The sequence below is a fragment of the Drosophila persimilis genome, unplaced genomic scaffold, assembly GCF_003286085.1.
Source record: "Drosophila persimilis strain 14011-0111.01,24,50 unplaced genomic scaffold, DperRS2 tig00000124-arrow-pilon, whole genome shotgun sequence".
NCBI lineage: Eukaryota > Metazoa > Arthropoda > Insecta > Diptera > Drosophilidae > Drosophila > Drosophila persimilis.
The window spans coordinates 4,959,476-4,976,119 of NW_020825294.1; the positions used below are offsets into that span (position 1 = coordinate 4,959,476).

Consider the following 16,644-nt stretch of genomic DNA (forward strand, 5'->3'; position numbering starts at 1 on the left):
CATCATCGTGCTGAACTCGTCCACGTAGCTGAGGACTCCAGTTGACACTGTAGCATCCACAGCCGTATTCCCCTGTTGCTCGTCGCTGGCAAAGCGAGAGCGGTATCTGCGTTTGGTGAACATAACGACAAGACAACAAATAGCTTAAAGTATTTGCAGCACTGGTATGAATCGAATGTCTTGTATGCTCGAGGCACATTGTTCAAACACCAGCGGTATAAAATGTAAGTGAGCTTGAAATGTAACGTAATTGAGTATGGAATGTTACGTCATTTCTTACATGTTGTTGGTATTTGAACACTTGTTGCTTGTCAACCGGTGGTATGGACATTTATATACCCTATTTCTGCTTTGAAACGTTATATATCCATGCATTTGATTTGTTTTCTTTATATGTATATATCTCAGTCCCGATCTTGATCTCTGGTACGTTTTCGGCCTATCTTTAAGAAGAACTGTAACTTCCTCAATTCTATAAAATAACATTCCATTCCACAGCACAGCGCACACATATTTTTCCCATAAGGGGTTTGCTGAGGTTTTTACAGATTGTCGGTTAGAAAACCCTAAAGAGGCGCCATATTATATTTTAGAATATAATGTTCTACAGAAATATTTTGATACAGACACTAATTCAAAACCAAATATTACTATTTACGTTTATTTACGTAATTTAAAAATAAATTGGGCGGTTTTTTGGATCGCAGTTGGATTACTGTAGATTAAATTGTGATGACTATAAATCATCTGATAAAATGTTATTGCACGATAAGCGCATATTTCTTAGAATTTCTTGGCATTTTGATCAAGTCAAAGGTCCCCTTTGTATAACTAACAGTATAAATATAATCTTATCGAAGGGAAGGTCTTTACTTATCGGTACAACTTCATTTAAACAAAAAATCAAATTAAATGAATTCATTGTTTACTCTTGCTATGAATGGCATATTTATTGAATGAATTAATTAAATTCCCTTCCCCGCATTCCTGTTACCATTTGTCAGATAGATGCGGCCGCCTTAGAGAACGTCGCTTGCGCTTGCCGGCTAACGCCTGTCCCAATCCGGAGACTGTGCCCAATTGCAGCAGCAGAGGATTACTTACCAAGGCGGCGGCTATGCCCAGTACAGCCGCACTTGCCAGAGGTATTAAAAAACTCTTGGCCAACAGCGCCTTCGCCGAGACTTCGGTATGTCCCTGGCCCTTGTGCGTGGCTATCTCATGGGCCTCCACAGGATAGTGATAGGCATACTCCGGGCCAGCTGGGGCAGGATTATAATGGGGATGGCCCAAGCCAGCACCATGACGCGTTCCATAGACGTCGAAAGGTATTCCACCTGTTTCGCCACTTGAGCCGCCGCTGTAGTAGGCTCCAGCCCCACCACCAACAGACCCCCCGCCGTGTGTGTTGTACTCATAAGGATATGGATGGTTATGGGAATTTGTTTCAAAGTTAGCGTGGTTCTGTCCATGCGATGCTACTCCGCCTCCATAGTGGCCTAATAATAGATACATTTATATGCGGGCAAAAGACAGTATAGAATTCTAGAGCTTACCCACAATAATGCGCTCCTGCGGACTATTGCGCCACTTGCTATAGGCCTCGTTCAGGCTCTCACCCAACCTGCCCAACGAAGGGTGTAGTCCTGAAGCAGCCTGTGTCTCCGATGAGAGGCCACCTTTGTAGAACTCTGGCGGTGGATCGAAACTCTTGCCTGATGCCGAGCCCTCCGAATTGATTTGATTGCTGGCCGGATCATCGTTGGCGTTCTCTGCCAGAGAAACTGAGACGAGACTGAGCCAAAGCAGGCTTAACGCCGCCTGAACCTTCCGTTTGGTGGGCCACATTATGACTAAGCTCGCCCGGCAGCGATGTCATCGACTTTATAATAGTGTTTTGGGGGATTGTATTACTTACTGCCACTGCAGTGGAGTGGCGACAAATTGTGCCTTGTGCTTTGGCAATTGTCTGCTTCGTTGCGCCAATCAGTCTCGCTAGACGTGTGGTGGATTTTCACTTTTCTTAAGAGGTTTCATCAGTGGGTGAGGAGCGGAGCTGCCTGAAGCTTAGATTTGTCAATGGTTTATGGAATGATATGTGTATGTGTACTACGAGTATGTTAATGTGAAAGGCGAGATCTGGAGATGTCTAAAGCGAGAAACTACTCGAGCCACCCAGGGGAAATGATTGCAGGTCGCTGCATAGTTAAGAATCATTATGAAATTATCACTGTTCGTTCATGTTGGTTGCATTCCGACGAACATGACCAATTCATTAGATGTTTGTCAAATTTTAAACGGAGATCCAAAACAGTTAGCGCCCTGCTTGTTGCCTGAAATTTCCGGCAAAGTCAATGATCAAACATTTCCTGCCAAAAAAAAAACAGAAGCAAAATGACTCTGGTGGTAGTCTATGAAAACGTGTCTGCACCTTATCAGCTTATTGAGAATTGCGGTGGTATTTCGCGGAATTGCTATCTTAAAAAATAACACCGAAAAGAAATAGAAACATTTCCCCGACGCCATATTGTAATCTTAGCCAAAGCGCTACTGGAATTTTTTGAGTTAATTTCTCTTATCTTAAGTCCAATGTAAAAACGGAATCCATCAATCCACCAAGCAGGGCTCTGAATGAGTAAGACGTTCCATAATGCTTTTAAATATATTCAATAGATATAGATTTTTGTCATTTTGTTTATTTCTAGTATGTGTATGCCGGAATTCCGTTTATAGAAACTATTAACAATACCATGGTGGGCAGCCAACTTTTTTACAGCAATGACCTAATGGTTTCGGAGGACTTGGTGATCTATTACAGCAGCAGTAGTTGATGTACTTGCATGCTGTACAACATTTCAGGGGCTTCAAAGTCATCGATCTCTGCGATTTATTCACCGTAGTTATGAAATCTCTCCGTTTTTCTGGGGATGGCGAAGGCGTTTTCACCTTTCTGGCTTGTGACATCACTAGGGCGCTTTGGGGGCAGCTGGTAGGACAGCGGATGACGCCTGGCTTGGCCCCTGAAGACCCTTTTCTGCTGCTGGCTGAAGAATTCCGTTTGGCAGAACTACCTGTACTTTGACTCGAGCCGCGGCGAGAATTCTTCCGTTCCGTCGTAGCGGATGAGCCACGGCGAGAACTCTTCCCTTCCGTTGCACTTTCTGCAGGACGTTCACTCTTCTGTTCCGACGTAGTGGCTGAGCCACGGGCAGAGCTCTTCCCTTCCGAAGCACAGGCTGAGCCACAACTCTTTCGTTCGGTAGCACTGACTGAGGATCTTGTACTCCGAACTGCTACGGCACTGTCTGAGCCACGAGGAGAACTGTTCTTTTCCTTAGCAATACCGGAAGATTGAACACTCTGATTCGAGCCACGGGGGGAACTCTTCTTCCTTTCCTTAGCAATAGATAGAACACTCTGATTCGAGCCACGTGGAGAACTCTTCTTCTTTTCCTTAGCAATAGATAGAACACTCTGATTCGAGCCACGGGGGGAACTCTTCTTCTTTTCCTTAGCGATAGATAGAACACTCTGATTCGAGCCACGTGGAGAACTCTTCTTCTTTTCCGTAGCACTGTCTGAGCCACGGGCAGAGCTTTTCCCTTCCGTCGCACTTGATGCAGGACGATCACTCTTCCGTTCCGACATAGTGGCTGAGCCACGGGCAGAGCTCTTCCCTTCCGAAGCACCTGCTGAGCCACAACTCTTTCGTTCGCTAGCGCTGACTGAAGATCTTGGACTCCGAATTGCTCTGCCACCGTCTGAGCAACGAGGAGAACTGTTCTTTTCCTTAGAAATACGTGAAGATTGGACACTGTGATTCGAGCCACGGGGGGAACTCTTCTTCCTTTCCTTAGAAATACCTGAAGATAGGATAGCCTGATTCGAGCCACTGGGAGAGCTCTTCTTCCTTTGCTTAGCAATAGATAGAGCACTCTGATTCGAGCCCCTTGGAGAACTCTTCTTCTTTTCCGTAGCACTGTCTGAGCCACGGGCAGAGCTCTTCCCTTCCGTTGCACTTGATGCAGGTCGTTCACTCCTCCGTTCCGACGTAGTGGCTGAGCCACGGGCAGAGCTCTTCCCTTCCGAAGCACAGGCTGAGCCACAACTCTTTCGTTCGCTAGCGCTGACTGAAGATCTTGGAGTCTGGGTAGAGACACGGGGTGTGCTCTTCGTCTTCCTAGCACTGTTATCCGAAGATCCTGACGACTGTTTGGAGTCTTTGCTGACTGTAGCCCCTTTCGAGCTATGAGACATGTCCCGGAATTTCGAATGTGACACGTCAAGCGTCTGCTGTATCGATCTTAAGGTGTACGACGATCTCTTCTCGGGGCTGTCCATTGAACTCTGGGATCCTATGGCTCGTAAGGCTCCTATGGATTCTACTGAGCTGTTCCCTGCCATCTGTTTGAGCTTTTCAGCTTTTCCTCGCATGTTGGTTATCTCCGGGTTGATGTTTTCCACCGTAATACTCATCTGGCTGTCTAAACAGCATGCCGGTTCTTCCATTGTAGTCGGTGTCTGTTGCATTAGCAAACTGGGCGCGGTTGCCCAGTTGCTGGCGGACAGACCCAGATTGGCAGACACCTTGCCCCTGACCTCCGCAGCCTCCGCTGCCGCTGTGGCACAGGCAACCATGGCTCGACCCAGCGTCTCACAGAGCGTCTTGATGTACTCCAGATTCGGGGAGTCAGGGCACTCCTGAGCATTTGTATTAGTACTCTGATCCCTTCGGTAGCCTTCTTCGGTCTTCTGATCCCTTCGGTAGCCATCTTCGGTCTTCTGATCCCTTCGGTAGCCATCTTCGGTCTTCTGATCCCTTCGGTAGCCATCTTCGGTCTTCTGCTCCATTTGATCATAATTTTCGATATTTTCTTCACGGCTTGTCTGAGCAATATTTTGATGCCATTGGATATCTTCGCTCTTGCCTGGGATTGTCCCCACCTGTGTAGTCGAAGGGCCGCATCGACATTTTCCACATTTCCTTGGTATGTTTTCCATGGCGTATGTGAACTCCTTTTCCGCCTGGGAGTCCTGATAGTCCATACAGTACTGATTGCAACAGGGAGCTTCGCCGCGTACATCACCGAACTGATTGCCAGCATTGGGCTCCGTTGGCTGGCAATATAAGGCATCTTCTGGACATAGCATGTACTCCACTTTATAGCACACTTGTCTACGCCTCTGGTTGCCGTTGGACCGGCCACCCACTTTGCCTGGGGGGACTGAAAAATCTTCCAGCGTCCTGGCCTCCCTCTGATATTGTCCCTCTGACTGCACTCTCGTTGAATATCGTTGGTTCCGATGACTGGAAGGCGATTTTTGATCCACCAGCGACTGTTGCTGTTGCTGCTGCGGCTGCCACTGCTGCTGCTGCTGCTGCTGCGGCTGTGGCATGATGTACAGAGGAATAGCATGCACGGATATGGGCATGCACTGTGTCTGTCCGTTGGCGCCCGGTGTCGGCTGCATCAGGCGTATCACGATGGTTTGCTGTCCTTGGCCATCGTCCGACTGCACCACCAACGGCGCCCCCGTCTGCATTCCCAGTAATAATTTACTTTAAATTTATATTCAACATATGGCCACAACAAACAGTGATTGGATCGGATCTGTGACAGTTACGACATTAGTTTCTAAGACACTACTGTCTTTAGATATTATTTTTGAATTCTTGTAAGGGGGAAACCTCTGGTCCCCACCATACAAGAGGGAGCGACCCCCCAAGGGCGGCAGGAACCTTCTATCAACAGCCAATGGAGTAGGAGCCACCCTCATTTCCAATATACAGAATATACATAGTTTGACTAATTCCCCTAGAAGAGTATAATACTGATACTTAAGGACGCAGATCGGAAATGATCAGAAAATGGCAGTACAACAGCACTGGCCAAAGGGGAGTCCTTTGGACCACGCATCACCGGAATACATCTTATGGGAATGCCCTGCACTCTATAGAAGCAAAGACTATACAACTACCAAGAAGTTGGATGAGGCACTAAAAAGCTGTTCTGTGGAGGGGTTTTTCGTGATGTCGGTCCTAGAATCCAACAACACGCAGTCTTTGGCGAGGCGCACAAAAGTTTCGGTTGGAAAAATCCAATTAAAAAAGAAAATACTTAGTCTATTTTATAGTCTTTGATAAAAGGAGATCTCAACAGTGGCAACAGTGGAAAAAACGACCCACCAAAGAGCATACCATTTTAAAACCCCTGACGTACAGGGATCAGGTCGGTAAAAAATATCAATACCTTCGTCGAATTGCTAGAAAACCTAGTTCCTTACCAAAATAATTACTTCAGAAGTATACCCCTTTATTCCCTAAGAACTATCGGCAGTTTTTAAGTGTTTGAGACAGTTCTTTGAACGTCAACACATTCTAGCAGTGGTGGATCCTAACTGACCTTGCTAACGCCCGATTGCGTCAGTCGGGGACCGGGTACCACATCCGAAATTCAAATGCCGGTAGCACTACACTGTGTGATTGGTTTTCAATGCTACCAGAATAAATGCATATGTGTGCACATACAGGCACCGAAAATAGAATTTATCAAGGAGTGGGCCACACTCAGATAATAGAACACGTATCAGGTGGGGAGCTCGACTATAAAATGTAGAACATTTGCAGTTCTAACTCACATTCGCACGAGTATCATTCAACATGAAAGCGGGTAGGTGTTTGTGGAAATGTGATCTAAAAAAATACAAAACTGATCGAAAATTCTTCACACTGCAGCTCTAGTTTTCCTGTTCCTGGCCCTGTTCGTGGCTGCCGTCTATGGCGCTAGTGACTGCGATCCTGATGGCAATGGAAAGCCAGCCTGCCAATCTGGAAATATTGGAGAAAGATTCCGTAACAACTGGGATCCAACCCGTTACTGGTTGTGCGCAGAAGCTGGTGAGCCCCAGGTTGTGCTTTGCGAACAGACAGGATACGATCCCGTCAGCAAGGAGTGCGTCGCCTGGTCGCAGTGGAGCTGGTATCCACCATGCCCTTAAACATCAATGAAAAAATAAAATATGTATACAAAACTATGAAATGATGGCCTTTGATTTTAAGTCGATTAACCCAGCACATTATTCCAAACTCGCCAACAATATTAATTATTGGAATGTAACCACAGAACAGATTCGAGAACTATTCAATCCCATCCCAGCCATCACTATTAGATCTCTCTACCACCTCAAAAAACGGATAATTATTACAGAAACGAATACTATAAACATTTTCCTTGTTTAATTGGGGTTTGGGTCTTGTAGTACTTGTACTAAAATAAAGTTGAGCAAATAAAATCTATAAAATGAGATAGTATATCTATGGGTTCAGTTCGCACATGTACTGCAAATAATCAGAGTTTCGCAGACGAGTCAACGTTAGATTAACTTTTTCTGGGAGAATTAATACATCATTCTTATTTATGAGAATTTTTGTCTAATATATGTACTTAAAATGAGACAAAAAGGTCGAATATAGGTCATAACAATACCTATGTACGGTATGTGCTAATATTTGAAATAATATTAGATTATTTGAAAGTAACTAAAGCATAAAAAAAGAGACAATCATAAATAAGTCCAGGACCAGGAACTCCAGGTCTGCTTCCATTTTGGTTGAGCAGGCGAATCTTCTAAGTTCTCTTACCCAATGAAGATACGCCATCCTATAGTCGGGAGAGATCCTGTTACTCTCTCTCTCTTGTCGGTGTAAATCATATTTTGGCAGTAACATGAAATCTCTTGCATGTACTTCGTGTAAACTTTGTGCAAAAATGATAAGAGGGGTACCCAAATCTGTAGCAAAAATCTTAAGAAGGCTTTTTGTAGTTGTACAAAAAGTTGCCATGAAGAACCTTCCATGGAGACTCTTCCTAAATCTACCGATGGCGTCAACCGAAACTTTTGGGGGCACGAGCCGAAATCAAAGTCAAAGATATGGCATGATACATGGCACGATTATTTTTAAGCGATTCCATGTTACCGCCAAAATATAATTTATCTAGACGTGAGAGTGTGTGGCATAAGTCCGGGCCGATAACTGTTCCAGAATGAAACCACTCCGGACTATATAAGACAACGTAACATCATTGGGGAAGAACATACAGAAGAGAAGCATTTGTCTGTTATACCAAAATGAAATCCGGTAAGTCGAAGCCGAGAGCCTAACCAGGGAATACCAGAAACTGATGGAGATCCCTTCAACACAGCTCTAGTTTTCCTGTGCCTGGCCCTGTTTGTGGGAGTGTCCTACGGCGCATCTATCTGCAATCCCGATGGCGATGGCAAACCCGACTGCACTGGTCGTGCTGGACTTGTTACAAGAGACTTCTGGGATCCCACCCACTACTGGGTCTGCGACAGCTCTGGCAACGCCGTGCTCGAGCAATGCCAGCTGCAAGGATTCGATCCCAAGACTGGGGGTTGCGTCGACTGGTCCGTGTGGCAATGGTATGCCCCATGCCCCTAAGCACTATTGACAAATAAAAGCTGATGGAATATAAAGTATACATATAATACGAAATTATCCTCTAGACTTCATCTGTGACACAAATTTTCGTTCAATATTTGTTTTCCTTCTGGTTTTTTTTGTGAATTTTTGTGTATTTTTGATATGGGGATACTTGGGGGGGCTGAACTCCCTGTCGCGCCTTGGCATCGGGGCTTGTCGCTGGCACAGATCAAGGCGGCCAGCGATCTACAGACTGAACTGAAACTGGACCTGGAGGAGGCGACCACGCACCGGGTGCACGATTGCCTGCTTCGCCTGGGCGTTTGTGTCCAGTTCGATTGTTGTCGCTTGAACAAGATGATTGAGCTCAGTCAGGGTGACAATTTGGCGTTTCTATATTTTCTGTATACGATGGAGTACCAATCGGACTGCCCGCATAAGAAGTACACACTTAATGAACAGATCGTTCTGTCGGCCATCGCGTACTTGGATATGCCGGCCACTATTGAGGCCTTGGAGAAAATACTTCCGATTCCCGAGAAGCGTTTGAAGACAGGTCCTTCAAAGCCGAATCCCAACGAAAAAAAATGCAAAGAAAACATCAAGCTGGGTACTAAAGTACTACCCTACTTTGAAAAGCAGCGAAGACCCAAGAGGAAACGTAAATATTTCCATTCAACACCGCACGCCTACGAGGCGGGCATTCCGAACGAATCAAAGGACTCTGAAGACCCGGATTACCGCTGGTTTGCCGACTACGAATTCCATCCGTCCAGGCGTATTGTCAAATCCGTAATTAGCCAAGAGATTGTCAAGCTCTTCGATAGAATAGACGAGGTTCGGCAGGGTCCTGAAGCAGATCGCCAGAATATGTGTAAATATCATCAGGAGAGTCGTTCGCTGGAGCGGGAATCGTATGTGGATAGGCAGCGTAAGCAATGCCTGGCCATGCTTGACGTGGACCAAGAGCGAAAGTTGGTGAGTGGAAAGGTTCTCCACCTATACATACATATATCATATCCAATATCCTTGCCCATTCCACAGCTAACGAGACAACGTATTGCTAAGCAACTGCAGCGCGATGTGGATCGATACATCCAAAAGTTTGGCAATAATCGCTGGAGTCCCGGCGTGCCAGCGTTTCGGCAAATCGGATGCTCCGCCTGCCGGCTACTGGGTCCGGCACCCCTTCCCGTTATGGTCCTGGACAATGCGGGGGAAGAGTACTGTAAGCCTTGGCCGAAGTTGGACGGCAGCTGTGACCAAATGCTGCGGCTCAGCGGCGGGCAAGATTGTAGGCGACCCACAAAAGAGAGAACCACCACAAAGGGGAACTATTTCCAAGCCCCTAAGCTGCATGCGCCCTATATATTCGACTATATAGGACTGTTTGGCAGATACGACCAGATGTCTTTGGATGCTGGAAAGTGCATTGGTGGCGCCGTGCTAAAAGCCCTTCAAGAGGATGATGGCAGGGAAATAAAGGAGCCAATTATAGTCAAACGGTGGCATATAAACGATGCCGTCAACCAATGTGTGAGGAGAATCTATGAAAGAAGTCTGGCGGCCTTTAAATTCTGCCCTGAACCAAAGGAGCGTCTCAGTTACAAGGGAAAAAGTCATTTCGATCCCGATGATGAGGTTTTTATGGACCACATGCTGTCGGATGCCTTCAAGATACTCAAAAAGAACAAGAAACTCGTCCTGGCTACTCTATACAATGGTCATCAGGTGCCGGAGCTACGCGAATGGATAAGGCGGCGCTACGGCAAACGCTATACGGTGGCGACGAGGTCCGAGCTGTGTGATACGTGGCAGAAAATGAGGAATTTGTCGGAGATGCACCATGAGCTGTACACTATTTTAATGGGACACTCGAAAACCAGAGAGAAGCATGAAATAAGCAATGCACATTATGACCTTTTCTTGGCAAGGGCACAGAAGTTTCAGGCCTGCTTCAAGGATCACGTCAACGAGATAGTCATGGAACGGACGCGCCTCTGCTGGCGGGCCATGAACTATCTACGCACCAAAAACTATACGGGTCTGCAGCAGACCTTCTTCTCGTATATGCCGAGTACAGCCTGTGCGAAGGCTCCTCTAGTGACAAATACCAGAACACCGCATGGAAGATGTGGCAGATCACTTGGCAAATGAATATCGCCTGAATTAATGGACAATACAATGGATCAAGTGAAAGTTATTTCTCACTTGAATGGCATTGTTCCTTAATTTAGACAAATATTGACCAAATAACAAACAAAAATGTAGAAGAATATCGCTGTATTCATGAACAATCTAATGGAAATGTTGGTAAACTTTGCATTGCATTGCTCATGAATTGCGAGACATTCTTTTTTTTATCAAATTTACTATAACTATTAAATATTGGACTTAAACAAAATTTGGTAAAGCTTTGTATAACTTTTTTCATTTTATTTTTATGAAATAAATGACATTGCAATTGAATATACATAGCTATTTATTAGGTGTAAATTATAAAACAGCATGAAAAACTTAAATCATTATAGTGTATAATATTTAATTAATTTAATTAAAAGTATAGCCCTTTAAAAAAAAACTGGTGAACGGCTTTCTCTTGTGCCAGCCGCTCGTTTATGTGTTCCATCCTTGTCTAGGGGAGTGCTAACTTGCTCTCCTTCCAAACAACACGCTAATGTTCGACGGGCAACGCGTTTATATACGGCCATACCCGAGAAAAAAGACTTGGGAATTATAAGCGCAAGTGCATACATTTTCAGCTGGAAGAACTCTAGCTCAAGATTTCATCCGGGGCTGTTATTTGAAGGCATTTAGTATGGAAAAAGTTCTTGGGAATTACAGGCTCACAATCAAACAAATCTTTTTTAAAGAATTCCAGTTAATTGAAAGTTTTTTTTGTTGTTTTTTAACTCGACTAATTATAGCTTGTATATTTTATGTGCAACCTAACATTGACACTGAAATTAATTGTTTTGATTGACTTCCCGTTTAGGGGACCTGCAACGTGACATGACCGACAGACCTACCTCACACAAGGGCCATCAATGATTAACCATATGACCACGTCTTAATATCCAAAAATTAACCAACCCAACCACGTAGCCCTAGTCCCAGCATATAAATAGGCAAGTTTCCAGCACAAAATTATCAAATCATCGAATAGTTGTTCAACAGTTTGGTTGTCTACCAAATCGAAATCATTACTAGAAGTACCATGTGCAGTTACGCCAAGAATGTATGTTCCTTGCTGGTCCTGATGCTGGCTCTTGGGATGATTGGAGCTCAGCCAGCTAGATCAACCAAGCGGCTACAAAAACAGCAGGCGGCACCCTACCCATCCGCCGAGGAGCTCAAACCGGAGATACCCTTCGAGGAGGGAGTGCCCGACCAGACCTATGGACCCCCGGATCTAACTTATGGCCCCCCACCAACCGACCAAGTGGAGCAGCTGCCCAGCGCTGATGAGCCGCAGGACTTTACACCCGATCCGGATGCAGAAGAGGTGCAACCTATCGACCAGGCACCGGCACGTCTCAGTAAGCAGCTCAGACGTCAGCCCCAGCTTCAACGATTGGTTTTACTCTCCGAGAGGCCCTTGAGACTGGTTAACCCACAAACAGTGGCTGTTCGCGTTCCTGTACTGTGGTAGAGATATGAAAGAACAGTCGTGATATTGGTTTTTATAAACATTACATTAATTATTGTCTTTTGTTACTGCTTGAACAATTAAAGAACATTTTGTGGATACACCGAATACATATGTATATACAGAAGATTTGGGGGACCCTTTATGGAGTATATAATAACGATAAAAGTATGTGGTTAGGCTATAGCTAAAGTTCGTTTCTGGTAAATTCTTAGCCGTTGTTTTGGAAAGATCTACACCGATCCGGCCTAGACTACTGCGGATCCATAGTAAAGTCTAAACAATAATTTATTTAAGAATACTACGAGAAAAAATCACTTTTGGCATTGTGCGCGGCGCGGTCCTCGAATAAAATCCTCCTTTAAACTGTAAAACTAAATCAAGAAAAAACTACATATATGTAAAATTGTATACTTAAAATGCTAGTTATTGTCTGGTACAAGAATTGTAGCTAATGGATAACACAGAATTGCAACTGATTCGTGGACAAAAAATAAATAAAATAAAATTTGAGCACCGCCACTGTGCTCGATGCACGTTTTAAAAAAGGGGGCAAACAACCTAATTATATAAATATTCGTAGAGTTCGCGACTGCTACGTAAAGCCTTCGACATTCGTAAATTCGCACACACTTTTCCCTGTTTAATGAGTTCTATCGTTTAAAATTTGAGCCAGGCTTGCCCAAGTGCCGAAGACAAAGCCACATAGTCCAAAGATCAGGATAAGGAAGTCCTTCCATAGCATCCAATTGTAGCGGCCATAGCCCACATGATAGTACGTAATAATTTCAATAATTGGCGGCGCAATGAGAGCCAATGCAGAGCTGCTGACGGCTCCCACCAACGAAATAATAGAGCCCAGATTGGGAATGCAGGTGGCCAACAGAACTGTGTAAGGAATAAACAGAATATATTAGAAGGGGAACCATCAAGCAAAGATTTCTATTTATACGTACAAGTAAAAGTGACCAGCACTGTTCGTAAGATAGTCGCTGCCAAGTCCTTGGCCCGCGTAGTGTCAAAATGGCTGCGAACGAACGGCTCTACAATATTAACGGGCACATAAAACTGAAGCGTATACGAGAGGAAGATGGCCACGGCCATGGTAAGTCGCACCAGCTGCGAGAGGCTGAAAGATTAAGAGTATAAGAGATGTGTGTAATGAAGGAATTGTGAATGGAAAGTTTTTCAACTCACGCATCGCCTTGCGGCAGATTAAGTGTAATGCTGCCCTTGACGTCTTCGCCGTACTTCAGGTAGCCAAAGAAGCCCACAGATGTGTACAGACAGGCGACGATTACCATGCCCGTGTTGAGAACGCCCCTGGTACCGCCAAAGTCGTCGGGTGTTCGCATATTGTTCTCAAGCGGCAGCACCACACCGATGCCCTCAAAGGCGTATATGGCTGTTCCAAAGTAGAGGGGCAGCGTGGCCCATGTACCTATCGGCTTGACCGTGTGCACGTCGGGCAGATCGTGCAGCATGTACGAGAAGGTTATGGCCAGTCCGGCCACCGTTAGTAGCGCCGCAATGAGGGAAACGGGAGTCAGATACTTGAGGTTCCGCACCAGGTTCAGCACAATCATAGGCATCAGCATAATCAACAAATATATGTGCACATTGATCTTATAGTAGTGATCCATCACATCCTTGATGTTCAGCGCCACAAACAGAAAGTACACGCAGCAGAACCCAATCTGTGTGATGAACAGAAACGTGGTAACGATCCGCCTGGCCAGTAGAGAGTATCGCCGCAGACCCAACGGTCCCGTCTCGAAGCTGCAGTAGGCCACATCTGAAAAGTCCAGGGCCGGCTGCTGCAGCCGCCGGCACAGCTCGTGGGAGCAGTTGACCAGCATGTGCATGCAGTGCGTGCAAATGGCTCCCATAATTAGCGTGCCAAAGAGACCCACATAGAGACCGGCATTCTTGAAGGCGTCCGGCATGGCCAGAATGCCAGTGCCAATGTTTCCCTTCAGCAGATGCACCAGTGTCTCCGAGTTGGATGTCGGATGTTCCAGGGTGCGATGGAGAGAGGGATTATAGCTGCCCTTGTCCACAGCCGCCTGATCTTCGTCTCCGGATCCCGAGGCCGAGGCTGCCGCATGCACTGTGGGGGTGAACTCTTTATTCGAACCATTGCACCTTCAACAAGCACTTACCTGCTATGCTGTCCTCGCTGTGGACATTAACGAGCGTGTTGTCAGGCGGCGAGCTGCGGGCCGGTCGTGCTGGTCCCCGGCTAGCCTCATAGTCCGATGCATCGCTTTGGAGCAGCAACGGTTGGCGTTCCGTCATCTTTTTCTTGCGTGCCGCACCCTCCGGAATCGGAATCTAAAAGAGATGTACGAATTGATGCTTTGATCAATTAAGAGCGACTGGGAATAGATGTGTACATGTATTCTCCGCGGCCGCACAGATCGCACTGAACCTCTATGCGTTAACGATGCCCGCTTTTCGACTTGTAAAATTTTCCGCTGACTCAGTTTTTCCACTAGTCCCCGATTTCCAATGCGTGCATACGAGTAATAACAAATTTCTGATAGTGCAGACAGACAGAAGCGCGTCCCAGTCCCACGCAGCGGAGGGAGTGGAAAATTTCGAGGCAGAGGAAGCAGATAGTCAGACACTCAGCCGCAGCCTTGGACTTGACTCGACTCGAAGTTCGACCTGATATAAAAACATTTAAATGTAACGCAAGCCTCCGTCCCATCCATACATCCACAAATCGATATCAAATTTTCGAGTCCAGTGACTCACTTTCGTATAGCTCCCAAGCTCGAAAACACAAAAACAAGCTCTACAGAGGGCGCGATAAGACCTACATATCATCAAGCTCGCCACCGATCATAATACTATGCATCAGAATACCACAATTATATAATATATATCCAAACAAGTTATCAAATATCCACCCATATTTTTCTCATTGTTGATACAGCAGTAATTTTCTCGTACAATTTCTGTCACTAAGCGAAATTGAATACTTCCGAAGAAGTATATTACAAGCGAGGTGTGATTTATAAGAGTTCAAAACAGAAGATAGTCCACTATAGTATAAAGTATATAACAAGCACTTGCCAAAAGGTCTATTCTATCAGAGATTTTGATACACAATAGATTTAGATATAGTAAAAGTGGGTGAAGTAAGTACTTGTATCTTTCCAGGTCTACAACTTTATCGCTAGACTGGGTGCTGCTTTTTCTAACATCTCTCTCATAATTAAACTAAGCTTTGTTTGTGCACCATAAAGAATAGCAAACAAAGCATAAATCATCTTAAATAAAAGGTGCTTGGTGGTTATATCCTCTTATCTTCACCGGACCTTGCACCACCACCGACTTGCACAATAAAACGTTAAGCAATTATAAAGATATGCATGTAATAACATTTTTTCACTTACGGATAATAAGTCACAAAATATTGGGAATGCACAGTAGTTATTGTGGAATTATTGGAACTAAAACTGTAAGAAATCATAATAAACAGAATGAAAATCAACTGAAAATGGAAAAATTCCCATATAAATTCATGCAAAATGTATATGTACATACTCGTATATGTATGTATTTTCTACCTGTTGAAGGTTGGTTAATGGTGTCAAGTCCTCCATTGATTTTTCTTCTTGACACTGACAATGAAAGCGGTGCAGAAGACACGAGACGAGACCCAATCCTGCGAAGGTCACAGCGTCGATGCGCAAGTGTACAACTTGTATCTGGGTGCAAAATCAAATTAAAATTGAAGTACTCCCAGATTGCATGCACATGTGTGGGGTGTTTAGGTGCAGAGAGGCATGCGTGTGCTAGCAGCGGGTGTATTTCGCGCGATTGTGCCACCTAGCTGTGGTGTGCGAAATTGATGTGAATCTGTGAAACAAGCAACAAGAAAGCAACAACAATGATTCACGTTGTCATCCCACTACGCCTTCATTCATGGACACTTTTCTCCTGATAACAGCTTCCAATTCTTTTCCACGCTAACAGTCAACAGCCTGTTGCAACATCAGTGCATGTTTTGTTATTGTCATTAGGCACACGTTACGATCTGTTTTGAATCAGTTTACATTAAATATTATACCTGCGACCGAATTAGCCAATTGTGACCCGACTGTCGACAGCGGATCTATCGATAAGACAGTGTAAGAAATATATCGTCTCATTTTCGAAATTTATGTTAAATATTCCGAAGAACCGCGGAAAATAATGCTAGTTATAATTGCACTAGTAGGTCCTTTCTATCCTTCAGTTTTACTTAAAAAAAACACGATGTCTTTCACCAAAACTGTGTTAAATTCATAATTTTCGTTAAGTGTATTTTAATACCCTGTGGTCCAACAAATTCATCTATTTGATATTCGGTGTAATATTGCTAGCTACCTAGGACCCTTAGCCGTGAAGACATATTTTTATCCAATTGATAGATCAATTCTCGGTAAGATTGGCCAACTTTAAGGACTTCCTTTTATTGGATTGTTTATAAAATAAGGTTTAAGTCAAAGCATAAAATGTTAGTGTGTGTAACCATCGATCGTTGAACCATCAATAT

General features: G+C 44.7%; 7 protein-coding genes and 1 non-coding gene across 12 annotated transcripts; 4 read left to right on the top strand and 4 right to left on the bottom strand.

Annotated features, from left to right (window-relative positions):
• Positions 1–927: 927 nt before the first annotated feature.
• On the bottom strand, positions 928–2,511 carry LOC6593791. The gene is made up of 2 exons (XM_002018675.2): positions 1,557–2,511; positions 928–1,499 (listed from the first exon to the last, which is right to left on the bottom strand). Exons 1-2 carry the CDS (start codon positions 1,846–1,848, stop codon positions 991–993), a joined length of 801 nt encoding a protein of 266 aa, XP_002018711.1. The 5' UTR covers positions 1,849–2,511; the 3' UTR covers positions 928–990.
• Positions 2,512–3,172: 661 nt separating this feature from the next.
• Positions 3,173–5,590, bottom strand: LOC6593790. The gene is made up of 3 exons (XM_026987359.1): positions 4,833–5,590; positions 3,864–4,802; positions 3,173–3,333 (listed from the first exon to the last, which is right to left on the bottom strand). Exons 1-3 carry the CDS (start codon positions 5,542–5,544, stop codon positions 3,173–3,175), a joined length of 1,812 nt encoding a protein of 603 aa, XP_026843160.1. The 5' UTR covers positions 5,545–5,590.
• Positions 5,591–5,668: 78 nt separating this feature from the next.
• LOC6593789 lies at positions 5,669–7,226 on the top strand. Its single transcript, XM_002018673.2, has 2 exons — positions 5,669–6,671; positions 6,737–7,226. Exons 1-2 carry the CDS (start codon positions 6,662–6,664, stop codon positions 6,997–6,999), a joined length of 273 nt encoding a protein of 90 aa, XP_002018709.1. The 5' UTR covers positions 5,669–6,661; the 3' UTR covers positions 7,000–7,226.
• Positions 7,227–8,089: 863 nt separating this feature from the next.
• On the top strand, positions 8,090–8,535 carry LOC6593788. The gene is made up of 2 exons (XM_002018672.2): positions 8,090–8,140; positions 8,205–8,535. The coding sequence occupies exons 1-2, from the start codon at positions 8,131–8,133 to the stop codon at positions 8,462–8,464; spliced, it is 270 nt and encodes an 89-aa protein (XP_002018708.1). The 5' UTR covers positions 8,090–8,130; the 3' UTR covers positions 8,465–8,535.
• Positions 8,536–8,608: 73 nt separating this feature from the next.
• On the top strand, positions 8,609–10,631 carry LOC6593787. Its single transcript, XM_002018671.2, has 2 exons — positions 8,609–9,424; positions 9,491–10,631. Exons 1-2 carry the CDS (start codon positions 8,609–8,611, stop codon positions 10,601–10,603), a joined length of 1,929 nt encoding a protein of 642 aa, XP_002018707.2. The 3' UTR covers positions 10,604–10,631.
• A 391-nt stretch (positions 10,632–11,022) lies between these two features.
• LOC6593845 lies at positions 11,023–11,119 on the bottom strand. The gene has a single exon (XR_048008.1). It is a non-coding gene; the product is annotated as a U6atac minor spliceosomal RNA (small nuclear RNA).
• A 283-nt stretch (positions 11,120–11,402) lies between these two features.
• On the top strand, positions 11,403–12,203 carry LOC6593844. Its single transcript, XM_002018670.2, has one exon. The coding sequence runs from the start codon at positions 11,664–11,666 to the stop codon at positions 12,096–12,098; it is 435 nt and encodes a 144-aa protein (XP_002018706.1). The 5' UTR covers positions 11,403–11,663; the 3' UTR covers positions 12,099–12,203.
• Positions 12,204–12,490: 287 nt separating this feature from the next.
• LOC6593843 (proton-coupled amino acid transporter 1) lies at positions 12,491–16,131 on the bottom strand. Of its 5 annotated transcripts, none has more exons than XM_026987353.1 (6): positions 15,674–16,130; positions 15,500–15,562; positions 14,258–14,429; positions 13,293–14,205; positions 13,052–13,224; positions 12,491–12,983 (listed from the first exon to the last, which is right to left on the bottom strand). In XM_026987353.1, the coding sequence occupies exons 3-6, from the start codon at positions 14,391–14,393 to the stop codon at positions 12,739–12,741; spliced, it is 1,467 nt and encodes a 488-aa protein (XP_026843154.1). In that variant the 5' UTR covers positions 14,394–14,429; positions 15,500–15,562; positions 15,674–16,130; the 3' UTR covers positions 12,491–12,738. The 5 variants fall into 5 exon arrangements, with proteins under 5 accessions (XP_026843154.1, XP_026843155.1, XP_002018705.1 ...); XM_026987354.1 differs by lacking the exon at positions 15,674–16,130 and adding an exon at positions 15,651–15,668; XM_002018669.2 differs by lacking the exon at positions 15,500–15,562 and having other exon boundaries at positions 13,293–14,193; positions 15,674–16,131.
• Positions 16,132–16,644: the final 513 nt, after the last annotated feature.